The following is a 27,514-nucleotide window of genomic DNA, read 5'->3' as shown; positions in this document are numbered from 1 at the left end:
GGAAGTGTGGGGCTGGCTGGCTTCGCCTGCCCGGAGTAAAGATGGCCTCGCGGGCCCCGCCTCCGGTCGGGGGGGGGCCTCCCTCGCCTTCTTCGGGCAGCGTGGGCGGGGCCGAACGCCCGGTGTGGCGGCAGCTGAGTGCGCACGCGCGCCTGGTGCTGACAGGGGAGAGCCGGGGCTGGGAGTCGAGGCAGGTAGGAGGCGCCGCGCGCTCTTGGGGGGCGCGGAGGGGGCGGGGCCTGCGCGCGTCCTCCCCCCCCCCCCCCGGGGGAAGGGCGGGGGATGGGTGCCCGGTTCTAACGCTCGCTCCCGGCGGGAGCTGCCTTTCTGCCGTGCCCGGCCCGGGGGTGCCTCCGCCGGGGCTCCGTGCTGCGGCCGGGGACTGGTCCCCCCCCCATTGGGGTCTGTCCTGGGCAAAGCGCGGTGGGGGAGGGGTTCTGTCCCTTCCCCCCCCCCATTGGGGTCTGTCCTGGGCAAAGCGCAGTCAGGGTGGGGTTCTGTCCCCTCCCCCCAACATAGGGGTCTGTCCTGGGCAAAGCGCGGTGGGGGAGGGGTTCTGTCCCTTCCCCCCCCCATTGGGGTCTGTCCTGGGCAAAGCGCGGTGGGGGAGGGGTTCTGTCCCTTCCCCCCCCCATTGGGGTCTGTCCTGGGCAAAGCGCGGTGGGGGAGGGGTTCTGTCCCTTCCCCCCCCCCCATTGGGGTCTGTCCTGGGCAAAGCGCGGTCAGGGTGGGGTTCTGTCCCCTCCCCCCAACATAGGGGTCTGTCCTGGGTGGGGGGGGTCCTGCCCTAGGTAAAGTGCTGTGTGGGGGGGGTAAGGGTTCTATCTCCATTCCTCTCCATAGGGTCTGACCTCGGTAGAGCGGGGGGTCTGTCCCCCCCCATTATAGGGGTCTATCCCAGGTAGAGCGCTGTCACTTACCCCTGTATCAGCATCCATCCCAAGTAGAGTGCTGTCGGAGGTCTCCCCTCACCCTTTTCAGGGCAGGTGCCTGCAGGGTGGGCCGTGCAGTACTGGTACACTATGGGGAGTACCTGTAGGAGGGCTCCCGGATCTCCACAGCTGGTTCTTTGTCTCAGTCCCCATCCCTTGCTGGGATGTTACGTAAACAGATGAGCCGGGAGTAGTGGTGCCCCATGCCTCGTATTTCTATCTGTTTTATTATCTGAGAGATGAGGCGGGGGAGGTAATATCTGTTATTGGACCAACTTCTGTTGGTGGAAGGGACAAGTTTTTGAGCTTCACGTCTGGAGAAGGAAACCAAAGTGGTCAAGCTAAATAGAAGGTAGGACAGATTATTAAGCATAAGAGGTTCATGCATGTTGTAGGAGACCACTTAAAATGAAGTGGGCAGCTTTATTTTTTTTTTGTTTTATTATATATTTATTATTCCATGACCATCCAGGAAATCTTAAAAATCTAGCCAACTAGTGAAGGATTCATCTCTCCCTCCCCTGCATGGAAGCTACAGTCTGGTAGCGGTTTCCATTGTAATTTGCACTTCATTCGTGACTTTTATCTGAACACCTCAAAGCATTTCACAGACAAAAACTACATCTCCTACCCCTTGGGAGCTTTAGGCAGTGGTGAGCTGGAGCCGGTTCACGCGAACCAGTTGTTAAATTTTGAAGCCGGTTTAGAACTGGTTGTTAAAGGGGTGGGCAAACTCCGGCTCGCAGGCCACATGTGGCCCGCGGGACCATCCTGTCCATCCTGCCTGAGCTCTCAGATGGGGAGGCTCCCCTGTGAATTTTCACCCAGCGGCACTTGGAAGCTTCGGCGCCAGGTCCTTCAGTGCTGCCGAAGACCCGGAGCGACTGAAGGACATGCCGCCAAAGACCCGGAGCGACCGAAGGAACCGGTTCTTCAGCTTCTGGCAGCTCATCACTGGCTGTAGGTGTGTGTTACCCTCATTTCACAGTTCAGGAAATGGAGGCATGGAGTAGGGAAGTGACTTGACAAAGATCACACAAGAAGTCAGTGGTGGAGCTTGCGACTACAACCCAGGAGTCCTGCTTCTCCATTGCCTACTCTAGTCACTAATCTCTTCTCAAAATTCAGTTTCAAGGGTGTCTGAATAACCAGGTGAAAACTTGATCTAAACTTGGACTTCAAGTGGAGATGATGTTGTCACCACTTCTTGAACCATCCCCCTTTGTGACAAAGCAAACAATTCCTGTATCCAGACACTGCACAAATAGTGAGAGTGGATAAAGGAGAACTTGCATGGGGAAATGCTCATAACAGTATAGGTAAATCTGCTTAAACTGGTCCAGTGACATCTTTCAGGACTGAAACATTACAAAGGTTCCTGACTGCCTCAATTTTGGGTCCTGTGACAGGCTTCAGTAAGACTTTCAGGAAACACCTTATGATCTGGTGATTGAAACACCAGGCTGGGAGAGAGGGAATGACTGCAGTTTTCAAAAGATTGTAAGCAAAAACAAAACAAAAAAACCCTCACTGACCAGTCCATACTGAAATGAGTTCTGTGGAGAAATCCTGCTCAGATACCATGGTGATGGGTGGAGAAGAAATACCTAGACAGAGATGTTCTCTTTAACAGCATGAAAAGTGGCACCAATGCTTCTCAGCTTGTCGTACGCTTCCTACTAATGCTAATGAGAATAATGGGCAGGTACTGAAGTGCTGTACCTCCAGGGTTTCAGCACAGGAGTAAGAAAAGGAGTACTTGTGGCACCTTAGAGACTAACAAATTTATTTGAGTATAAGCTTTCGTGAGCTACAGTTCACTTTGTCAGATGCATGCAGTGGAGTAGTTGGTGTGTTTTTTGTTTTTTTTTTAAACTTGAACGCAAAAAACAAAATTAAAGTAAGGTTAAATATCTGGCTTGTGAGTGAACCTGTCAACTTGATGTTTTATTCAGATTCTTATACCACCCTTATTACTTGTATCTGAGCACCTTCCAGCAGTTCACTAAGCCAGGAGACTAACATCTGTGAGGTGTGATTCATTCTCTTTCTCATCCTGTCTGTAAGGAAGAATTTTGTGTGCAGTTATGTCTCAGTAGGGGATTGTTTTAATATATTTTTAACATGTACACATTGCTGTGTGTTTGCTAGAGAAGGCGGTTGGAAGACAAGAACCTTGCATTTGGAGCAGAAGGTGGTGCTTGTGATGGTCATTAGTTCCTGTGGGGTTTGTCCTGCTGTCTGGGACAGGCCCCCAAGAAATCTCAGACTTTTGCACAGATGAGCTTTACCCTTTTGGTAAAAAGTTCCATTCTGCCTGAGGAGCGAAGCTGTCTAGAAGGATCTTCATCCCGGAGCATGAGGCTGTCTTTTAGGTATGCTGGGCCCAGGCTACTGAGTGACTTGAAGATAAATGGAGATATGTGACGCTATGCCATAAACTCATTTTTAAAGGCACGCTGTCATTGTCAATCTTTTGATACCAATTACTCTTTTTAAAATGTTTTTTTTCTCTGTTCTCTCACTGACAAGTTGCAGTCAGTTTCTCCTTTGCTAATTGACTACACAGGGAAACAGTGAAACTGACTATTGTGACAGGGTCGGGCCAGATGGCTACAGGAGAGAAATAGAAGGCAGATATATTAGCCCCAGGCTAAGTAGGTCCCTTTCCCCTGGGTAAGGTAACAGGGAAGGTTCCAGAACAATCAAGAACCTTCTAGAGACAATTAAGACAGGCTGATTAGAACACCTGCAGCCAATCAGGAAGCTGCTAGAAACACTTCAGTTTGTGGTGTGCGTGTGAGGAGCTGGGAGCAAGAGGCGTGAGGAGCTGAGAGTGAGAATGCGGACTGTTGGAGGACTGAGGTGTACAAGCGTTATCAGACACCAGGAGGAAGGTCCTATGGTGAGGATAAAGAAGGTGTTGGGAGGAGGCCGTGGGGAAGTAGCCCGGGAGTTGTAGCTGTCGCACAGCTGTTCCAGGAGGCACTCTAGACAGCTGCATTCCACAGGGCCCTGGGCTGGAACCCGGAGTAGAGGGGCCCGGGTTCCCCCCAAATCCTCCCAACTCCTGGTCAGACACAGGAGGAGTCGACCTGGACTGTGGGTTCAGAAAAACGGCCAAGCTGAGGGCTGCTGTGAACCTCTAAGGCGAGTAAATCCACCAATAAGCGCAAGACCCACCAAGGTAGAGCAGGAATTTTGTCACACTGTGCACCAGCTGATGTCAAATGCACAAGGTAAACAAACTGGATTGGGGAGGCTCTTGTTGCTTTATTTTAGAAAGTCTAGTTGTTGTAATAACAGGAGGTACAAAAGTCAAACAGAAATGGCTTTCAAGATGACTGTGTCCCTTTAACCTTCCCAGTATTACAGTAGCTCATGTGTTCCTCAAATAGTGAGTTAATTTTGTATTACATAGGCACATCTGGACATTCTCAAACCCTTGGCTGTGGCTGTCAAAATAAGCTTCATTGTTTGCAGTGTTGTAGCCATGTTGTTTCCGGGATACAAGAGAGACAAAGTGGGTGAGGGAACATCTTTTAGTGGACCAACTTCTGCTGGTGAAAGGAATAAGCTTTTGAGCTCCACAGAACTCTTCTTAGACCTGAATGTCTGTCGGCTTCTTCAGGCCTAAAGAAGAGCTCTGGGGATCTCAAAATCTTGTCCCTTTCACCACAGAAGTTGGTCCGGTAAAAGATATTACCTCACCTGCTCTGTCTCTGATAGAAGATTCCTACATTTACAGAGCTTAGAGCCAGAAGGGACTGTTAGATTATCCAGTCTGACCTGTATATCACAGGTCATTACATTTCACCCAGTTATCCTTTATTGAGCCCAATAATTTGTCTGACTAAAGCGAATCTTCCAGAAAGACTCTGTCCTGCTATGAAGACATCAAGAGTTGAGAATTCACCACTTCCCTTGGTAGTTTGTTCCAAAGTTTAATCACTTTCACTGTTTAAAAACTTGCGCCTTGTTTCTAATTTGAACATTTCTGGTGCCAGCTTCCAGCCACTTGTTCTTGTTATGCCTTTCTCTGCAAGATTTCTCTGCATTAGCAGCACCTGGTGTGGGTTTTTTTGTTTTTTTTTCCTCCCCATGAAGCTACCGATATACTATAATCAAGGCAGTGCTCAATCTTTTTGATAACCTAAACAGCTCAAGGTCTTTAAATTGCTCACGACAAGACATTTTCTCCAGCCCTTGAATCATTTTTGACTCTTCTGCATCCTGTCCAGTTTTTCAACTTCCTTTTTAAAACGTGGACACACGCACTATATGCAGTATTCCAGTATTTGTCTCACCACAATGCTGTACAAAGGTAAAATTGCCTTCCTACTCCTGTTCAGTACTCCCCCAAATCCTTTTTTGAATCTCTGCTTTCCAGGATACAGTCCTCCATTCTGTAGGGATGGGCTGCATGCCTTATTCTTAGACGTATAACTTTGCATTTGGCTGTATTAAAATACACTTTGTTTGAATCAACCCTGCTTATCAAGCAATCCAGATTGGTCTGTATGACTGCCTTCTCCTCCTCATTATTTACCACTCTGCCTGTCTCTGTCCTTCACAAATGATATCAGCTGTGATTTTCTGTATACTTTCAGATCATTGATGAAAATGTTGAATAGCATTGAGCCAAGTACTGATTCTTGTGGAACATCACTAGAAACCCTCCCGTTCAGTGGTGATTCTATATTGACAACTACTTTTTGAGATCTGTCAGCCAGTTCTTAATCCATTTAACATGTGCTTTTTGTTATGTAATACTAATTTTAATCAAGCTGTCATGTGGTGTGAAGTCAAGTGCCTTATAAAAATCTAAGTATTTTGCATCTATGCAGTTACCTTTATCAACCAAACTTGTGATCTTTTCAAATAATGACATGGGTTTGTTTGACAAGACCGGTTTTCCATAAAACCATGTTAATGCAGAACATCAACTAATACAAATCGTGTGAATTATATAATCTGTGTAGCACAAAGTTATGTATGCACCAATGAACATCGTTAAGGGTGTGAACTAGTTTGACAGAAGCATGATTGCATAGTTATAAAAGAAAGGAGATGTTCAATTTCCTCCAATACGGGGATGTCATATGGCTGGCTAAGTAAACCAGCTGGGTGCCTCACTGTTGTGCTTAGCAATTAAAGTGCATGTGATATGTTTCCTTATTTGTGTTCTTCCTTGTCTGAGCCAGTTGGTATCACATTACCGCACACACATTCCATTGCTTTATAAAAACACAGTTACAGAAGGAACCTATTTTCTGAGAGTTTGTTAGTATTGTCAGTTGGTATCCCATCAGTGCTTTTCTGTAAAATCTACCTGTGTTAGCAATGACTGCCCAATGGACTCTTGAAGAAACATTGAGGAGTTAAGATTTCACAGGTGACTTGCAATTGAATCCACAGCTGTAGCACTTGACCCCAGTGCCCCCTTGAGAACAGTTAGAAACTCTGCAACAGCTTTATCCATCCATCCCACAGGCTCATGAAGTTAAGAATAAAGAACGTATTAATGGTTTTATGGAAGATGGACCAGACTGTCTTAGAGTTTCGTTTTGCTCTGGGGGTGGTGCTTGAGGGAAAGAGCTAAGGTTGTTTGGGTGAACTTAACTATTAAATGTGGGTTTTTTGTAAAGGAGGAACTTTGCGGTGGACTTCTCAGGGGATTTTAACCTTGTATGTTTCTCACAAGAAGGGAGAACAAATTCAAGGCTTTTTTGACTGCATTAAGATTGAAAGAATCAATCACATCAGAGTTTAAAGTTTTTTTGTTTCTTTTTTGCCTAGAAATCTCCATAGATTTTAGAAAAAAAGTATAAACTGCTGCTCAGTGATGAACAAGTCATTTAATACAATAAAGGTAAATTTATTGTAAAAGGTGAAAATTGCCCTTTATGGAGAGCTTGTATGAGGCCTTCCGTGCTCTGGAGAGTCCCAAGGTAACAATGTGTGGAGTAGGAAGGGGGTGTATGGAATGGTGGTTACCTGTTTCAGAGTAGCAGCCATGTTAGTCTGTATTCACAAAAAGAAAAGGAGTACTTGTGGCACCTTAGAGACTAACACATTTGTTTGAGCATGAGCTTTCGTGAGCTACACATCCGATGAAGTGAGCTATAGCTCACGAAAGCTTATGCTCAAATAAATGTGTTAGTCTCTAAGGTGCCACAAGTCCTCCTTTTCTTTGTTACCTGTTGGCGCTCTCTCTGTGACTGGCTAGAAAACTAGGCCATATGTTGCAAGAATCCTAAAATGCAATGCCAGCTACAATCTGCTAACATCCTTTGTAAGAAAGGCAGTGCCTTCCAGGTGTTTTATGTATGAACATTGCCTTCTTAGAGAATAGACTTGTACTGGCAGGAGTGAAGCATATGTACTAAATGCAAACTTTGCAAAAGCTAAAGTTTCTGAAACTGAAACTGATGTGTATATTGTTTTTTAACTTAAAATTCCAGCTTGGTAGTTGTGCTTGTGAGATTCAGAATAACTGACAGATCTGCCTCTCTTGAAACTCTTCTGGCCCTTATTTCTTGATGCTGAATATTGAAAAGTTTTGAAATATGTCACAAGTAACTTTACTCAAGGGAAAAGGCTATTAAAATAGCAGTGTGGCAAATTTAAACGTAGTGCTTTTACGGCTCTCGGAACACAGTTAAGTTCTTTACACGCAAGTTCTTTATCATTTTATTCCTTTCATCCACACATTTACAAATGGAAAAAATGAATGACCTCACGACTACCCAAACAAACTTTAATTGCTTACAGATGTCAATGCTTTAACCGTCTGTGAGAGATTATACATCTGTGATGGCGTCCCAGAGAAAAAGAGTAAAAAGCTTTGCTTACTTAAATCAGCAGTATGATATGTAAATGGCAAAATGGAATGTCATTGGAAGCTCCAATAGCTCTGTTGCCTTTACAAATTCAGGGCGATGTACAGTGTTGGAGTGACTCTTTGCTCTGATACAGGGCTCCACTTCGCAAGATATGGAATTCTGTTCGTGCTTGTGACAGATGCTGACAGCATTGGAGACTTTAAGCCTTTTGTTTTCTCACTAAATGTTTATGATTTAGTACAGCCTCACATTGAGTCAAAGTAGTAGGGAGATTTTTCTAGTCTGAGAATACATGGGAATAAAACTTAGTACGGTGGACAGCATCATTTTGGGCTCAATGGGGATATCCTGTATGGCCAGATAAAATAGCTCTGATGCTATGCTTGCACTGGTAAATCAGGAATAACTTGGGTGACTTCAGTGACATTACCCCAGTATGAAACTGGTGTGCATGAGATCAGAATCAAGCACAGTGGGGGTTGGTTTTGGTTTTTCTCTGCACACTGTAGCAGCACATGGTTTCTCCTCCAGATTCTCTCCTCTTCCATTTGATAAACCATTTCCCTTTCATTACCCCGAGGGAATTCTGTGCCAAAAATTTAAAAATTCTGCACATTTATTGACAAAATTTGGAGGCTCCAGCATGGCAGCGGGGCACACAGGCCACTGACTGCACAGAGGTGGGAGATCACCCTGCAGTCCCCACCCTGTGACATAGACTCAGCAGTGAAGCTGCACACACTGCAAGGGCCAGGCCTGCCCGTCCATGGTATGCACACTAGATGTAGACAGGCAGACTCAGCCCAGCAGGATCCAAGTGTGGAGGGGCTTGGTATGGGGTGATAGGGGTTGTGTGGGGAAATCTGGTTGTGGGCAGCTTGGGGGAGGGGAGTGTCTGGGTATGGGGGGGGATCTGGATGAACAAGGGCTCACTGGTGGGGGGGTTCTGGATTCAGAGGCAATGGGACTCTGCGGGGGGGTCCAGGTGAAGGTGGTTGGGGCTCAGCAGTGGGGAGTCTGGGTGCTGGCTAGATGGGGTGCAGGTCCAGGTGCTGGCTTGATGGGGCTCAGTGGGGCGGGGGGGTCTGGGTGCGGAGGGCTAGTCAGGGTGGTCCAGGTGCAGATGGGATAGGAGTAGGAGTTCAAGTGTTGTGGGGCAGTCTGGATGCAGGGGTGGGGTCCGGATGCAGGGAGATGGGACTTGGCAGGGGGGTGTGGGTGCAGGGGGGCTCCAGATGCAGAGGATGAGGCTTGTTGGGGTGTGGCTTTGGTGTCAGGGGCTCCGTGGGAGGGTTCTGGGTGCAGGGAGTGAGGCTTGGCGGGGCAATCTGGGTATGAAGTGGGTCCGGATGCACAGGGGTTGGGTGGACAGGAGAGCAGCTCCCCATACAGTGACCCCTCCCCCTGATGGCTGAGGAGCAATGGGGACAGGAAGGAGGTGGGTGTGAAGCTTCCTGCAGCTGAAAAGGTTTCAGCGGGGTGGTCTGACCCTGGTCGCTCCTTGCAGGGGAAGAGGAAGTCCCATCTTTCCCAGCCCTGCTGGGACTAGCAGCTGAGCCTGGCACAGGGTAGGAACCACTGGCTGGGGCATGTCCCCCCCAGTGATTTACGTCTTTGCTTGCTGCACCGGATGCACCCACGCTGTTGGGGAGTGGCACATGACCGCTTTCATGGCTTCCCTTTGTTTCCCCGTCAGAGGGTCATTTTTCTGTGGGGAAGCAAAGAAATCTGCAGGGGATGTGAATTCTGCACACATGCAGTGGCACAGAATTCCCCCAGAAGTACTTTCATGAGAGAGTTGTAACTTACATGGCTGTCTTCTGCTTACTTCTGTTGTGCAGCAGCAGACAGGTTGATATTACAGATGGGGGAGTACTGTGTGATCTTTAACTGTGCAGAGCCAGCACGGACCCTGAATGACTTCCTCTTTGATTTCTTAGCAAAAGTGCAGTAACTTGATTAAATGTAATCGAGAATATTCAGGATGCTCTCAGTGAAGGACATAGGAATTACCAGACTAATGGTCCCGTAAATCCAGTTCCCAATGCCAGGGGTGAAATTGTGGCCCCATTGACTCTCATGGACCAGCATTTCACTCTAAATGTCTAAGCAGAAGGTACAAAAGAAACCCCTGCAGTAGGGGGAATAATGGAATAACCCATCCACAGAGAGTGTGTCTTCCAAACCTCCGTTAGAAAGAGGGACTGATGGGATAAAAAGATGTCCCGCTTTAGTTCATCTAATGTAACTGCAGAAGTTCTCCCTCTATGTATAAGGGTGAAATCCTACTGTGCTTGTGGCCTCTACTTTCTTGAGTTCCTCTGGTTAATAGGTTCCATGTGTGTAGCTTGGGGAGGGAAGAGAGAGTTTTTTGCTTAGTTTGAATGCTCTTGTTTTTTCAATCTCCTTGCATGTTTTTGTGTTGAGGATAAAATGAAACATCCAATTTTACCTTCTTTGTTCCGTTCCTTATTTTATATACGTTAACCACGTCCCTATTAATCATCTTTCCTCTAGACTAAACAGTTCTGATCTCTAGTCCATCCTCAGAAGTCACTCCAGATCTTCAGTCGCTTTTGTCACCATTCGCTGGACCCCTTCTGTTTCTGCTAATCTATATTCACATAGGGTGACCAGAAGTGACTTTGACTTTGGCATTATACATATTCAGTGTTTTCTATGTCATTCCATAAGCATCCTAAAGTAAAGGTATGCCAATCAAAGGACAGCTAAATTATGGCTTTTAACCCTGTTATTTAAAAACCACTTCATTGATTACACGGGTAAAGCATCTTGTGCTATTGAAAACCTCCTTTTAGGATATCAACGTATCCTCTTCTTTCAGATTACGTTTTTGGGAAAATCAGTGCTAGATTAAATGAGGCAATGTGTGTTTTATCTGGATATAATTTGAGATGTCATACAATCTTTGATCCCTTGTTAATCCCCCCCAAATTAAAAAAACATCCCCACTTGAGGCTTGTCAGCATGTCTGTCTCTAAATAAATGCTTATTATCTAGTGGAATTCCCTTCCAAGATCTGTTTTCCACTCTGGAGGTGTGTTGTTGTTGTTTTTTAATATGGTATCAATACAGAATTACAGCTTTAACTCCTAACACCTAATATGGACTATGTTGAAGTTAGATCTAATTGCAAAACTGAGTATTTGACTCCAAGTGGGATATTAAACCTCTGTGTAACAATGTAACTGGAATAAATGCTGCGTACGATGAATGAGTTAGAAGGAAGTGATTGAGCATTCCTTGGGCTGGGCAGATAGCCATTCTTACGTTTGCCATAAAGTGCTTACGCTCCTGACTTCTGGTAAATGTTGAATGAGTCTGGAATTTTGCCCTCAAGTTTCATCCCAGCCCTTGACTTTCTTTTTCCTTCCTCCCTTGATCTAGGCTTGATGCAACTCCTAGTGAAGTCAACAGGAAGATACCAGACTCCAGTGGGAGCTGGCCTGGCCTTTAAATGAGTTACTTTCACTGTTAGGGGACTTCTTACACTGCTAATACTACAGAAATGACAGTGCTTATGTTCATCTGCAAGTTAGCTTAATAAACTGTGAGTTCTTTCCATAAGTGCCATCAGGCAATCCTTGGGACTCAACTTTTTGTGCTGAAGATGCAGTTCTCTTAACTGTCAATATATTTAACTTCCTTCTGTAAGGGAATGAGGACATGCCAGTGGGTTTAGTTGTATTGCAGTAGTGACTAGAGGCCCTAATCAAGATTCAAGGCCCCATTGTGTGAGAAACAGAAACCTCTGTTTCCTCCTTCTGGGGACCTGGATTCCGAAGTGGTTTATGTCCTGTAACATGGTGGTGTCAACTAGGTATTACAACGGTCTGGTATTGACTTTCCACATCACAAAACTACAATATAATTCAAAATTAAGTAACTTCTGTCTGAGCGAGACTAGCTGTAGCAAGTTATGATTGAGGTGCTTTGTGAAAGAAGTGTGCATGTGTCTGACTGTATCACACCTGCTTGAACTAGGGCTTATTCCTGCTGGTTTCCTGGCATTTGTTTTTGAGTCTAAAATTCACCCTGGTAACTCTCTTCTCCTTCAATTTGACTATCTAAAAATATGTGCGATTAGTTCGGTCTTCTGAAGACTGTTTCTGTATGCAACCATAAATCCTATTTCCGCTTGTGTTCTTGCCTTAAAGTATTGAAATAGCTAATCTACTCTATGCCAGACAACAAAGAGCATTAAAGTACAGTATATAAAAACTGTCAGTATTCCTACTAGTAAACAGCTGAACCGAGGAGAGCCCTTGATCTAGTCCGATAGTTTGGTCCAAATGATAACTCAGCTTAAGGGAATGGCGTTACCACAGCAGATGGCCTTTAGCCTTTTAAATCCCATTTAAATCCACTTTGAACAACTGAGCAAAGCAATCTAATTCTGACTTGATTTGTATTGGCTGGTAAAGCTTACATTTGGGTGGGTGGGTGGATTTTGTGGGTTTTTTTTTTTTTTTTAAATAAATGGATTGACTTAATTCTATATATTTTTTTTTCAACAGGAGGAACAATGGACTGGCCCCCAACAAAAGTCAACAGATGCTGGGGGAAGGTGTCCCACCTGAAATGGAGATGATCTGGAAGGCTGAAGTACTCTGAATGAACCAACATGGGTTTGCGACTGTTGGGTTGTCTCTTTAATTTACCCACTGCTGTGATATATGGGTCCCTGTCCCTCTTTGTTTCCATTTTGCACAATGTATTCCTCCTATATTACGTGGATACCTTTGTTTCTGTTTACAAGATCGATAAACTGTCCTTTTGGATTGGGGAGGTAAGTTTCTGAGACATATGTTTTCCTACTGTTCTCAGGATATTCAGTATGATCTGAAACCAAAGCATCAGGTTAGAATATGGGAGAACATTTTGGTAGCTTAATTTCTTTTTTGGCAGGAAATGATAAAGGAGCTAGTAGTATTAGGGCTAAATTGGGTGACCTAGCACTTCTCACTCATAAAAATATACAAAGATAGTCAGCTGGGGTATAAACACCAGCAACTTACATTTTAAAGAGTGCCTTTCCTCTTGGAGAATCCCAGCACATTTCAGACTACACGCAGCGGCGATGAAACACAGCACTGAATGAGTCTGAATGAGACTTCTTGAGTGCCTGTGTCTAGATTTAGGTACCTGACATTAGGCACCCAGGTTTGAAAATGTTGGCCTCTGTGCATTATTCCATCACCTCCCAAAGCATGAGTTCAAACGTGACTTTGAGTCATGTATGAAAATGGGTGGTGTAACCCTATTTGCCAGTAGATTTTTTTTTTTATACAACATAAAGCCATTAAAGAGTATGACTCTCAGCCTGAAAAGGCACAGTATGGGCACAGAAAGGGGGTTTGCAGTACAGTGACAAGGCATATGTTGGGTGGTACATTATCACTATCCAGTACCAATTGGTTGTTATCCCAAGGAACTGTAATGGGTCCCCATCTGGATGCTGGTTACCTCAGTAACAAGACTTGACTGCTAAAGTGATTCATTGTGGCTTGTCTCACTATTGTATCTCTCTTTTCTAGACAGTGTTTCTAATTTGGAACAGCCTCAATGACCCTCTGTTTGGCTGGTTGAGTGACCGGGTATTTCTTAGCACACAACAGTAAGTTTTTGCCATTCATATCCTCCGTTAAATGCTGGAAAGTTAATATCTTCAGAGTAGGCTGGAAAAGATCATGTGAAAATGTCACCTTAAAAAGACTGATTGTTCAAAGAGGAATATTACCTAGGTATGAAAATCTTAAACTCCTCTGCTCATGAAGAAAAGGAGTACTTGTGGCACCTTAGAGACTAACCAATTTATTTGAGCATGAGCTTTCGTGAGCTACAGCTCACTTCATCAGATGTATACCGTGGAAACTGCAGCAGACTTTATATACACACAGAGAATATGAAACAATACCTCCTCCCACCCCACTGTCCTGCTGGTAATAGCTTATCTAAAGTGATCAACAGGTGGGCCATTTCCAGCACAAATCCAGGTTTTCTCACCCTCCACCCCCCCACACAAATTCACTCTCCTGCTGGTGCTAGCCCATCCAAAGTGACAACTCTTTACATAATCAAGTCGGGCTATTTCCTGCATAGATCCAGGTTTTCTCACATCCCCCCCACCCCCATACACACACAGACTCACTCTCCTGCTGGTAATAGCTCATCTAAACTGACCACTCTCCAAGTTTAAATCCAAGTTAAACCAGAACATCTGGGGGGGGGGGGTAGGAAAAAACAAGAGGAAACAGGCTACCTTGCATAATGACTTAGCCACTCCCAGTCTCTATTTAAGCCTAAATTAATAGTATCCAATTTGCAAATGAATTCCAATTCAGCAGTTTCTCGCTGGAGTCTGGATTTGAAGTTTTTTTTTTTAAGATAGCGACCTTCATGTCTGTGATTGCATGACCAGAGAGATTGAAGTGTTCTCCGACTGGTTTATGAATGTTATAATTCTTGACATCTGATTTGTGTCCATTTATTCTTTTACGTAGAGACTGTCCAGTTTGACCAATGTACATGGCAGAGGGGCATTGCTGGCACATGATGGCATATATCACATTGGTGGATGTGCAGGTGAACGAGCCTCTGATAGTGTGGCTGATGTTATTAGGCCCTGTGATGGTGTCCCCTGAATAGATATGTGGGCACAATTGGCAACGGGCTTTGTTGCAAGGATAAGTTCCTGGGTTAGTGGTTCTGTTGTGTGGTATGTGGTTGTTGGTGAGTATTTGCTTCAGGTTGCGGGGCTGTCTGTAGGCAAGGACTGGCCTGTCTCCCAAGACTTGTGAGAGTGTTGGGTCATCCTTTAGGATAGGTTGTAGATCCTTAATAATGCGTTGGAGGGGTTTTAGTTGGGGGCTGAAGGTGACCGCTAGTGGCGTTCTGTTATTTTCTTTGTTAGGCCTGTCCTGTAGTAGGTAACTTCTGGGAACTCTTCTGGCTCTATCAATCTGTTTCTTTACTTCTGCAGGTGGGTATTGTAGTTGTAAGAAAGCTTGATAGAGATCTTGTAGGTGTTTGTCTCTGTCTGAGGGGTTGGAGCAAATGCGGTTGTATCGCAGAGCTTGGCTGTAGACGATGGATCGTGTGGTGTGGTCAGGGTGAAAGCTGGAGGCATGCAGGTAGGAATAGCGGTCAGTAGGTTTCCGGTATAGGGTGGTGTTTATGTGGCCATTGTTTATTAGCACTGTAGTGTCCAGGAAGTGGATCTCTTGTGTGGACTGGACCAGGCTGAGGTTGGTGGTGGGATGGAAATTGTTGAAATCATGGTGGAATTCCTCAAGGGCTTCTTTTCCATGGGTCCAGATGATGAAGATGTCATCAATATAGCGCAAGTAGAGTAGGGGCTTTAGGGGACGAGAGCTGAGGAAGCGTTGTTCTAAATCAGCCATAAAAATGTTGGCATACTGTGGTGCCATGCGGGTACCCATAGCAGTGCCGCTGATCTGAAGGTATACATTGTCCCGAAATGTGAAATAGTTATGGGTAAGGACAAAGTCACAAAGTTCAGCCATCAGGTTAGCCGTGACATTATCGGGGATAGTGTTCTTGACGGCTTGTAGTCCATCTTTGTGTGGAATGTTGGTGTAGAGGGCTTCTACATCCATAGTAGCCAGGATGGTGTTATCAGGAAGATCACCGATGGATTGAAGTTTCCTCAGGAAGTCAGTGGTGTCTCGAAGGTAGCTGGGAGTGCTGGTAGCGTAGGGCCTGAGGAGGGAGTCTACATAGCCAGACAATCCTGCTGTCAGGGTGCCAATGCCTGAGATGATGGGGCGCCCAGGATTTCCAGGTTTATGGATCTTGGGTAGTAGATAGAATATCCCAGGTCGGGGTTCCAGGGGTGTGTCTGTGCGGATTTGATCTTGTGCTTTTTCAGGAAGTTGCTTGAGCAAATGCTGTAGTTGCTTTTGGTAACTCTCAGTGGGATCATAGGGTAATGGCTTGTAGAAACTCGTGTTGGAGAGCTGCCGAGCAGCCTCTTGTTCATATTCTGACCTATTCATGATGACAACAGCACCTCCTTTGTCAGCCTTTTTGATTATGATGTCAGAGTTGTTTCTGAGGACAGTGGGGTGGGAGGAGGTATTGTTTCATATTCTCTGTGTGTATATAAAGTCTGCTGCAGTTTCCACGGTATACATCTGATGAAGTGAGCTGTAGCTCACGAAAGCTCATGCTCAAATAAATTGGTTAGTCTCTAAGGTGCCACAAGTACTCCTTTTCTTTTTGCGAATACAGACTAACACGGCTGTTCCTCTGAATCCTCTGCTCATGGTATCCTGAAAAGTTGGATGTTGCCGTTGTGGCTTCAGGGTTGGGTGCTGCTTGTCCATCACTTCAGTGTGTGGAGGAGGAGGTGGTCATCCACAAGCATAGTTATCCTAATGCCCCCAGTCAAGTCACCTTGCGGGACTGAGTCTGGAACTCTGGATCTAAAAGCACGAGCCTCTGCTGCTTGAGTTAAGTCCCATTAAACTTGGAGTCAATAGCTGACGTACAAACCCCTATGCATGGTCCGTCCCCTAGAGTGAGACAGAGCTACACTGTTGTAACCCGTTGAACAATCTGCATTGTTGTGAAGCAGACAGTGCTGGCCTGCCAAGAAGGGCTCTGTTCACTCCTGTGTGTTTGCTTATGTTCCTGGTGTTGGGGCCTGTTATCTCCTCACATTAACAGAGCCAGATGGGAGCTGAACAAAGACACTTACTGCCCTGACAAATGCAGTGTTGAGATCGCTTCTACTGCCCTCTGAGCCTTTCCTATAAGGGAATAGAGGGTGTGGCAGGGACACTTCCCAGGAATTGTGACCAAAGTTTTTCTCTTCTCTTGCAGGTCAGGGGTGGAGATCTCCTCACCAGAAGTCATTCTTAAGAGACTTCAGGCACTGAGCCGCAATGGGCCCCTTTTTGCCATCTCTTTCCTGGCTTTCTGGGTTTCGTGGGCCCATCCTGGTCTACAGTTCCTCCTCTGCCTCTGCCTCTATGACAGCTTTCTTACCATGGTGGATCTCAACCACAATGCCTTGCTCGCAGACCTGGCTGTTTCTGCAAAGGACAGGACTAGCCTAAATTTCTACTGCTCGCTTTTTAGTGCCATCGGTTCCTTCTCTGTCTTCATGTCCTATGCAGTGTGGAACAAAGAAGACTTCTTTTCTTTCCGGATATTTTGTGTGGTGCTGGCTCTCTGCTCTGTTGCTGGATTTACTCTGGCAACGTGGCTGCTAAGACAACGATTTGAGACTGAAGTGAAATGGGACCAAGAGTCAACTTTAAAAGAGTAAGTGGCACCAAACTACATAGCATCAGATAAATGCCCATCTGATGTTGTGGGTCTGAGTCTCGGATGGGTTTGTACTTGGGGTAGCTAGTCCCTGTTGCCGCTGTGAGTACACTCTTTTTAGCGTGCTAGCTCAATTTGCTGGGACTTGTACCCGCAGCTCCAAGTGTAGATCACTTTTCAAAATGGGAACCTAAGAAGCCCAAGTCGTTTAGGCAATTTTGAAAATTTTACCCGACAGCTGTAGCTTCGTCCCTTCAAAATTCAGAGTAGCCAAAAACAAACAAAAAAAACCCAGAAAACCTAAGGCGATAGAGGGACAGAGTCCTGAGGAAAGACTTAGAAAACTGGCCCACGCTAACTAGTCTCTTAAAGTCAGATGTGCCATTGCACATGCCAGAAAGCATATTTAATCTGAGTGCAGCTATCCTGAATAGGTGTGGTGTTGGGAGTATCCTGCTTACAGATGCATGAGAGCCCATCTGCATTGCACTTCAGTAGTTGCATGTGTAGTTCTGCACACAGTTATGTGACTAGCTGACTAAAAAATGGGCTCTTTATGTCTAGCTTGGCTAGCTGACGACTGGTAGGCGGTTTTCATGTCTCCCTACAAGTATGTAAGTGTAAATACCAGTGAGGAAAAGGGGAATTACTCGAATTGTGTATAATTGGGGAATTATGGGATGAATTTAAGAGAAGGAAGATTTAGGCTGATGACCAAGAAAGGTATCCTAATGCTGAGATCTCCTGGGCTGTGAATAGGCTTCCAAGGGATTGGTTGTGCAATCCCCATCTCATGGGACATCTGAAACTAGGCTGGGGCATAGCACTAGTGAATGCATTGCTGACAGTAGTCCTGTTCTTGGTGGCAGATGGAAGCTACAGGTAACTTTTTGTCCATCCCTTAATTTCTAGAGTATACACTAATAGTAAAAGGTCTGTGCCTGTTAAAATGTCAGCACAGCATTGTCATAGAAATGTACTTGCTCTCCCTTTATCATGAGGATGGAAAAAGTAAATATATCTTTCTTGTCTGTCTTACTGCCTGACACTCGCTAAGCAGCTGGCGTCTGCATACTGCTCATTCCAGTGTTCATAACTCACTGTGCCCTCGCGCTGCCCCCTCTGTTGTATCCACTTGTCTCATCTCGTAAACTTAGATTATAAGTGCACTTTAGGGCAGGGACTGTCTTTGTTTGTGCAGTGCCTCACATCCTGTAGGTGGTTCCACAATAAAACGAACAATAAAGATTGGGACTAGAGTAGTAGGAATCTGTATTGGACTGTAATAGCTGCCCGGGGGAGGGATGCTCTTACTGGTGCAGATTTGAGTTGCTGACTCATTAGGCAAATATTCCAAGTTTTTGATGACCCTGGTTCTGGTTGTGGCTTCCATCAAGGAGCAAATATCCTGCCAGCTTCTGACTTGCTCCGTGAACAGAGAAGATGAATGGTAGGATGAGGAAAGTAGCCAGCATTGCATCAGTGCATACACTTCTGAGCAAAGCAGGGAGCACTGAGTTTACAAGCCCCTTGGGAGTGCAGAGGAAGGGGGATAACAGACATTCTCACATGCGCAGAAACAATTAGAGTGGTTTCATTGTTCCTGTAGATTGTACATTGAGCAACCATCTGCCCCGCTGGAGAAGAGGATTACGCTGGGAGAGTATCTCAAACAGCTGTCCCGGCACCACAACTTCCTCTGGTTCGTCTGTATGAACCTAGTACAGGTAGGTGTAGCACGGACGCTCTAACCTAGTGATTCGGATGAGAGCTGTTAGCCAAGCCAGTCTGAAATTGATTCAAAAGGATATTGGTTCCTTATGAGGAAAGTAGTGGTGTCTGAATAATGCCATAACTCCTCTTGGTGCTTTCTGCACATGCTTGTGTGGCTTCGCATCGGCCAGCTGTTCTGTTACGGGGGGATTCCCTGTGGAGTCTGAGGGTCTTACTCTTCCATCTACAGCCAAGAGGGGTGATTAAGTGTAGGCTGAGCTCCTGCTTCACTAAAGAGTGGAAACTCTCAGCCTTTCAGAGACCATCACGTGCAGTTTAACAAGGATGCTGCATTTTAATGCCTTATCATGGCTGTTGGGGAGAATTACTAGTGCAAAAGCAATGGCCAGAGAAATCCTAGTTCCTATCATCGAATGCCTTTGAGAACAGCTTGGAAACACGTTTTTTTCCCCAGCCTTCCTGTGAGAGCACTGAACCTCCCCTTCTCCCCCCTCCCCCACATTCCTGAGGTTCATGTCACAGCCACTGGGCTCTACTCAGAGCTAGTCCTCAGCTAGGTGCCCACAGAGATGACTGCCAAACAGAACACTCTCCACAGCATTGTTGCAGCACTTGCAGCCTCAGTTGTCTCTGAGGGTTTGGTTTTCCCACACAGTAATGCACAGTGTAGCTGCTGAGCTGGCCTGGCCTGGCTTTGGGCCATTCATGGTGGCCATCTGTCTCATGGGGTACAAGGGTGTAACTGATGGCTCTCAGAGGCGGGTGCAGATGGCTCTGCAGACAGCGTGCTTTATTTATACAGATGCTCTGATGCCAACTTCTCTGCTTGACAGATCCTACCTGTAAGAATTGCATGTTACCCTGGCACTAGACTCCGAGTGGAGTGGAGCCTAGCACACTATTGGCTTAGGCTTCCTCTTCTTGCTCTGAGTATTGCTGGTCAGTTAATCTTTGTGCTGTTTTGTCACAGGTTTTTCACTGCCACTTTAACAGCAACTTCTTCCCTCTCTTCTTGGAACACTTGCTGTCAGATCGGATCTCTCTCTCTACAGGATCCTTCCTACTAGGTGAGCTTGCGAGGGGAACTGGAGTAAGCAGCACCCTAGAGCTGATGGGTTGGTACTTGGCTCAGCCCTGGGTTCTTTCTTCGAAAGCACTGAGACTCGGGAGAAAGGTGCACTCTTTTCTCAGGGCTCCAGGAGTGACACTTGGCCTACCTATCCCCAGATGGAGCCATTGCTGCAACCATCTTGGATCTTAGACTTTCCCCTCCCTTCACAGACACACAAGAAATAATCTCCAACACTTTTCAGGGGCAGGATGGGGAGAGGCAGGCATTGGATCTCTGACCTGGGTTTCACAGATGTACAGGTGCGTGTGTGAGAGAGAGACCTAGATCTGGTCAGCTCTGCAAACCCAGGTCTGGAGTTGAACCCAGGGGACAAGACCATGAGCTCAGTCACTTTCTCTTAGTTGCTGTTGGAACGTGCCCAAGCTGCCACCCAGATCTGCCTGATTGGCACTGCAAGGTTCAATGGCGGTTCAGCTCTGGAATACTAGGGTTGTCTCTGGGTCAGGGCTGAGATGCTTTGGCACTGCCATGTCGTCTGACTTACCTCGCAATGCTCCCGTCTGTGAAATGGGGATAACACTTGCCTCCTTCACGGGAGGGTGGTGAAGATCTTTGTGCAGTGCTTGGGACGTAGAAAGTACCATGTAAGGGCTGAGTACTTCCGTTATCCCCAAACTCACTCAGTTTAAAAGTCTAGTTGTTCTATGGTTTTCCTTCTAATGCCCTGCTGGATGAACTGTGCCTTGTCTTGTCTCTGCTCGGTCTCAAGGCACTGCCAGATGCTGAAACTCCCTTGAACTGTTTGCCTCTCTCTGCAGGTATTTCCTACATCGCCCCTCATCTCAACAACCTCTATTTTCTGTCTCTCTGTCAAAGATGTGGGGTTTACGCAGTGGTGCGAGGGCTCTTCTTCCTGAAACTGGCTCTCAGCATCATCATGCTTCTAGCTGGACCCGACCAGGTGTATCTGCTCTGCATCTTCATAGCCAGGTAAGTTGCTTATCTAGGGTTTCATTGACCTCTGTGCCTATAGGTGAGCTGGTGGAAGCTGTCCAGGTGGTTAGCCACCCCAGGGAGGCTATGAGGCATCTCCATATTACAGCTGGTGAATCTCAGGCGTACAGGTGAGGCATGGTCATGCAGCAAGTCACTGTCAGAGCTGAGAGTAGAACCCAGGAGTCCTGAGTCTTGACCAAGTGGTCCAACCACTAGATCGTGTTGTCCCTTCTAATGAAGAACTCCCTCACCTCCGATGGACTGAGCAAGATGAACTGAACAATCCGTGATTACACCACACTTCATAAAAACCTTGTTTAAGGACAAATGAGGAAATAACATGCTCTTCTCAAAAATCAGGCTGTGTCTGCAAATGCTGGCTTGGCTCTGGTGTGTGGGACTGTCGTCACATAAGCAGGGATGACTAAGGGCAGCTGCTTTCAAACATACTGTCATCTGGTGTGTGAACTCAACTTGTGGGCATTGCCACGTGACCTGTTCCTGGCAGGACTGTCCCTGGACCAGGTGAACCACCACAGGTCAGCAGGCTGTACAATGGACTCAAGTGCTCAAGACGAGGCAGATGGTTGTTCTCTGGATCAACTGCATCTTTGTAGTTCTGGGTTGGTGGGAGGAAGGCTGGGCTTGTGGCTAGGGCGCTAGCCTGATACTTGGGAGCACTGGTTTCAGTTCCCAGCTCTGTGATGATGTGATCTTAGGCAAGTCCTTTCTGTGTGCCTGTTTCCCCAGCTGCAGAATGGGGCTAGTACCCGCCTCAGAGGGGTGTTTGATGTTAAACTTCATGTAAAGTGGCTGGCAGGTGCTAGGGAGAGGCAAAGCAGCATGGTTCTGTGACAGCCCTCTCTGTATTTAAGTGCTCCCTGTTTCCACATTCGGCTGTGTAATGCCCTTTCGGCTGTGCTCCGCAGTAACCGGGTGTTCACAGAAGGAACGTGCAAGCTGCTGAACCTGGTTGTCACTGACCTGGTGGATGAGGATTTTGTCTTGAACCGCAGGAAGCAGGCCGCCTCAGCGCTGTTGTTTGGGATGGTTGCCTTGGTAACCAAGCCAGGCCAGACCTTTGCCCCCCTGATTGGCACCTGGTTGCTCTGTACTTATACTGGTAAGTGACGTAGGAAGTGTTGTCTGGGGACAGCAGTAGGGTGGGGCTGAGATGAGTGCCTCTGCTGGCTTTTGTGATGTGAAATACTTGGACAAGGTCCACTGGCAACATAGTCTGCAGGATGTTTTATTACTTAACAGGTTGTCTAAGTTAACACTCCATGTACCTTTGCACCCATGCCACCTGGGGCGGTACTGTCAGAGCTAATAACCTGACCAGGGGAAGGCCTGGGCAGTATTTGTATGGGAGACCAGCTGGGTGGGAAGTGGTTGAAGTGATTCACTGTGGGCGTTCGTACTGGACCCATGGCCCAGTGAAGATCCATGTGCTGCATTTCAGTGAAGGATTAGCTTGACACCACCACCTACCTCTCATGTTGAGAGACATCAGATTTGAACTCAGGCCTGTGAGATAGAGATCTGATACTAATCCATCTCCCCACACCTGTGCTAAACTCCTCCCTAGCAAGATCTGCACCCCTCCGCCTGTGCATTGTTATCCCAGGGACACTGTATCTGAATTGCACTGAGAGTTGCTTGGGCTATGGGACCTTGTGTTCGGTGGCTGTGAAGCCCAGACCCCTGAGGGAGGTGTGGTGAGCTCCATGGTGGTCTGAAGGTGCGTGGCATTTTTACAGTTTCTAGCTGAGTCTTACAAACTGTTTTGGCCTCAGGTTATGACATTTTCCAGCGGGCCCCTCTGAGCAACGTGGTGAGCGCCCAACCAAAGTTGGCATCCAATGCAGCCTGGGAACCAACTCTGCGCCAAGGCTGCTTTTACCTCCTCGTCTTCATTCCCATCACATGTGCATTACTGCAGCTCCTCAGCTGGTCGCAGTTCAGCCTGCATGGAAGGCGTCTCCAGACGGTCAAGTCCCAGCGCCAGAGCCTGACTCAGAGTCGATCACAAGAGATCAAAATGATCTAGATGTGCCTGAGCCCTTCAGCTCTCACTGGCTCTGTGCTGTGGGTGTGGTTATGCCTCTCTACAGTCCAGGAGATGCAGACTGAGACAAAGGGGCTTGCTGGTTAAGAACTGAAAGCGTTTACAATTCAACTGTGAAATACTCACAATGCAGATGTTTCCTCGCTCCAGGGGACAGTCGGTTTGGCAGGCAGGTACTCCAGAGACAGGGGTGACTGGTGCGTGCTCAGATTGGGGGTGTTTGCTCAGGCTATCAGATGGAGTCTTAGGTCTTGCACTTTCTGCACCCAGGGCCCACTGAGGTGCTGCTGATCTCAAGGGAGGGTGGGTGACAGTGGCATAGAGTAAAGGAGACAGACATTCTAACACAGTCTCTAGTGCAGTATCTCACCCCAGGGGGCATCGGTGGGAAAGCAGATGCTGTTGGGCCAGCCCAATGGTGGTTTTGTGCAGTTCCATCCCGGAAACCTGGGCTCAGGGCAGCTCTGCATTAGAAATGTTACCAGTGTGCTAGTTAAGGGAGTGACTTGATTTTATGTTTTACTGGCAAAAGTCCCAGTGTAGACGCAGTTATACAGGCAAAATAAAGCTTTTGTGGATAAAGCTTATTTGGTTCAGGGAACTGGTATCAGGCACACAGGCAAAAGCATTCTTGTGTTGCTACAAGCTGCATCTCCACATAGCCCTACCTGCAATCCTTTCTAGTGTGGACTAGGCCTCTGTCTCCTGCCCTGCTCTCACTCCCTAGCTCACCAGGAGCAGGCAGGGTTGCAGAGGCATTGTGGTCATCTCCTTCGGGGCATGGATGCTGTTCCTCACCAGGCCCTGCAGCCAGTTAGGGGGCAGGCATGACATTCTCTGGCAGGGGAGGGCTGGAAGAAATGGTGACTCTGAGGCAGGGCCCTGGAGTTAGAAAGGGGTTTACTGCATGAAAAATTGGGATGGGGGAATCTTTTGGGAATTGGGATCTGAGACTCTTCAGTGTAGCTACTCCCTGCTGACGTAATGTCTTGCACCTAATTCACTGCAGAGAAGTGACAGTTCTTAGATCAAGCCCATTCTGTCGGGTTCAGGACAAGCCTGTTCCCCGGAATCATTTAATGTGAAGCAGAATTCCTTTAGCAAGATCAACACTCGTATTGCAGCTGCAGAAGTCTCTCCTGGGATGTTACTAAATGTGACACTTCTTGAAGTCATTCAACAGCCCAGAAGAAGCTGGGGGGACTTGCCCATTGAGCTGGGAGCCCAAATGAGGGGAACTCTTTGCTCAGAGTCCCAGTGTTAATCGCTTTCACGCAACCTGCAGAGGCTTGTGTGAACGTGATGCCAGACTCCCTGCAGTGAACGGGCACCTTCCCCGTGTTACTGCCTTTCATCGGGGGTTGCTTATCTGCTTCTTTCTCTGCTAAATGGCTCATGGTTCTTGAAGCCCATTTTTAAACACAGTGTAGGACCTCCTGATGTGGGGAGGGGTTGCTCTAGAGCCAAAGGGAATTGATACAGCAACACCAGCTTTGTTGTGGACCTGTACACCAGCAAGACCCATACCCAGTGAGAGTGCTGAGCACTGTAAGCCCTCCTCTTTGCAGCCTGTAAGTAAGATGGCACAGGGCCTTACCACACAAGCCCTGTGTTCACAAAAGCATTCATCCCTGCAGTACAAGTAATCCCCCTGAAATCAACAGAACTGCCTCATCCCAGAGCTGTAGGATTGAGCTCCATGGAACCAAACTGTACCTGGTAAGGGGAATAGTTCTGTGTCTGCCCCAGTCTGGGGGCAGTGGAGACTCTATTTTAAATCATCCTGACAAACCTTATTATGAGCCTAAGACTGAGCCTCTCCACTGCTGGGGAGGGGAAGCTCAACCCTTCTTGTACTCCTAGTTCTTCTCTTCTATCATTAGTGAAATTCAGGCCCATTGAAGTTGATGGTAAAACTCCCACTGACTGCAGTGGGGGCAGGATTTCACCCCATCTGTGTAAATAGACATTTGTTTTATGTCATCTGAGAGTATACGTGCTGAGAATTTAGAGCAGTATCTAAACCAGTGAGAATGGCAGATCTGATGATAAATTGCTTAGACTTTTTTGTCTTGTCTTATTTTAAACCACGTCCTAGTGGTTGACTGACTAGCTCAGCAGCCAAACAGAAGTTCTGGAGCGAGATAGCAAGAGGGGTTGAAATCTACAGAAGGCCTTGATCACGCTGGGGTCAGAACAAGCACACATTTGTAGCGAGCACAGTTCTGATCCGGGTTGCAAGCAGGGGCCGTTGATCTGTGAAATCCCCTGACTGGTTTGTCTCGGAATGGTTTATGCTGAATCTATTTCTGCTTGAGTCAGCAAAACTGGATCATGACCAAGATGCATCATGCAAAACATTTTGGGATTTGGTCTGTTTTGACTGGAGGTGGACAAGCACCTGCCTACTCTCTCAGCTGTAGGAGAACAAGGAAAGCATGGGGAGCAGGTGAAGGCCAAACTCCCCCATCATGTATGTGCTGTGTATTCAGTTAGACACCAGCTAGGTGCCCCCTCTTGTTCTGCTGTTAAGGGTGGAGCCAGCCAAACTACTGCCATTTCACCTCAGGACACAGCCGCCTCGGGTCTCAGACCAAGATGTAACGAAGCTGTAATCGTTACTGCCTGGAGGTGTCTGTATCTTTTGATGGTTAAATTTTAACTTATTTATGTAATTTTTAACAAACTTTGACAGATTCTTCATTTCCTAATGAGCTGATTAAAAATTACCTTTTCTGTATTGCTGTTCTGCGGTTCAGTGTGGGCTGGGTGTGTTAATATTGGCAGTTTCTGGAGTGCTTTACAAACCAGCTAATGCTGGAGAATCACTTTTCAGCTTGGTCTGAAGAGTTCTGGACTAGATTGCTCCTTTTGGATCTCAAGCTCCCAGCATGAACCAAGTGGGATTTGTAGTTCCTGAGGTTTTGGCCTTTCATCGCCAGTAGCTGTTGCACACAAACCAAATACCAGTGTCCTCCCAAATGCTCCTCTCAAGTTCTTTTGACTGCAGCCTGGGCAGGTGCTCCCTATCCAAACTGCAGCCCTTGTGGCAGACGGTGCCAGTTTTGGTTTTGCTTGTGACTGGGCTTTTGTATCCTTGGTATCTGACCTGTTCCAGGTTCTGCCGGGCTTGGAGCACCAGTCTCTTTCCAAGCCCGTTTCCTTGGGCAACATCACCCCACAGGTGCTGCTCTGCACTGTAAACTGCACGCTTTTCAGTCTTGGACATATGCAAGGCAGCCATATGGTCCCCGCTCCAAATGCCTACAGTACTGTTGCTTCAATTCAACCCAGTATGGCAAATCCCACTTGGTTCTCTGGCCTGAAAAACCTGTTGCTGGAATAGGGGAACCTAGGCTTTCCCTCTCCAGAGGGTTCTGTTATTGGCATTCATCTCCAGAGAAACCGGAGTGTGTGAATGTTACTGATAGTGCACTCTCTGCATGGAAAACGTTTGCCTTGGTGTGTATCTGTTTGAGGTTCACACTCCCCTTTCCCTAATATCAGCTTTGCATCCCTCTGGTGGTTCTTCCGTTCTTTGCAGTGGCTATCAATTTTATGTGGGGGGAGGGCCATGGGGGAAAGGAGGGAATTCAGTGGTGTCGAATCTGGTGTCTGGCTCCCCTCATTTTACATTGGGCTGTTGGCTCTGAGTGCAAGGGAACTCGCAGCCCCATCGGTGCACAATCCTCCTTCCTGCAAATACATTTTGAGGTAAGGTTCTGCTGACAAAAGCTTTACCTGCTCCTTCCCCATCAGTGTTAATACGGCTTTTCCATCTGCTCGGATTCCCCTTCCTAGCAAATAAACACTTAGTGGCCGGAGCCAGTGCTCCCCCTTCCGGTGTGGTTCTGCTCCCAGTCAGCTCTCCTGGTCACTTTTCTGCTCTGCTGTACACCTGGAAGGAGGGAGCAGCCACTCCCCTGGGCCAGTTCTCTTCTCTGGGTGGAAAGTAGCTGAATCCATTGAGCAGGTGTACTTCTGCCCACTGAGAGGGAGCGCAGTACTGTCACTGTGAGCGGGAGAGGGGTGTGTGTGTAAGGACTAGGACTTACTCAGATATTTTACCACTTCCCCTTCCTCCTGGGCTTTCCTCCCTTGCTGCCTCAGTGGTCTGTTCTCCCAAAGAAAAGCTCAGACATTGGTCTTCAGCTGGCACCAAACGAGTCACAGCCACCTTCAACTCCATTCCTGCAGCGGTCTGTTCTCTGGGAAAGCTGTGGGACCCGGACACCATCTTAAAGCTTGGGATACAAGCGCCTTCAGGGTAGCACCGGCTGAATTATTAGAGCAAAACTGGTGTGAACACCAGTGGGCCCCCTGTGGCAAAGGATAACCCCTAAGCCCAGCTGTTGTACCCTCAGCTGGCTAATCTCCCTTGGCTATAGCTTTCCTCTATTTGGCACCCTGCTGTCTCCATGCTCTACACAGAAGGGAAGTGCTTTCCCTTCCTCTCAAAGCCACCCTGTGACAGGGTAGGAAGGGGGCCAGCCCCCTATGGAACAGCTGTAGCTGAGCAGTGACCATTTCTAATTAAATCAGTGCATGAGTA

General features: G+C 47.1%; 1 protein-coding gene across 8 annotated transcripts; it reads left to right on the top strand.

Moving 5' to 3' along the window:
* Positions 1 to 90: 90 nt before the first annotated feature.
* On the top strand, positions 91 to 25,702 carry SLC68A1 (solute carrier family 68 member 1). 8 transcript variants are annotated; one of them, XM_048858162.2, is made up of 10 exons: positions 119 to 194; positions 3,084 to 3,307; positions 12,316 to 12,587; positions 13,336 to 13,415; positions 16,646 to 17,089; positions 18,702 to 18,819; positions 19,797 to 19,893; positions 20,717 to 20,888; positions 21,824 to 22,017; positions 22,691 to 25,702. In XM_048858162.2, the coding sequence occupies exons 3-10, from the start codon at positions 12,423 to 12,425 to the stop codon at positions 22,942 to 22,944; spliced, it is 1,524 nt and encodes a 507-aa protein (XP_048714119.2). In that variant the 5' UTR covers positions 119 to 194; positions 3,084 to 3,307; positions 12,316 to 12,422; the 3' UTR covers positions 22,945 to 25,702. The 8 variants fall into 8 exon arrangements, with proteins under 8 accessions (XP_048714120.2, XP_048714119.2, XP_074987202.1 ...); XM_075131101.1 differs by having other exon boundaries at positions 172 to 194; positions 3,089 to 3,307; XM_048858165.2 differs by lacking the exon at positions 119 to 194 and adding an exon at positions 271 to 1,284.
* Positions 25,703 to 27,514: the final 1,812 nt, after the last annotated feature.

Source organism: Caretta caretta, chromosome 7 (assembly GCF_965140235.1).
Source record: "Caretta caretta isolate rCarCar2 chromosome 7, rCarCar1.hap1, whole genome shotgun sequence".
NCBI lineage: Eukaryota > Metazoa > Chordata > Testudines > Cheloniidae > Caretta > Caretta caretta.
This window is presented reverse-complemented; position numbering and strand designations above follow the sequence as displayed.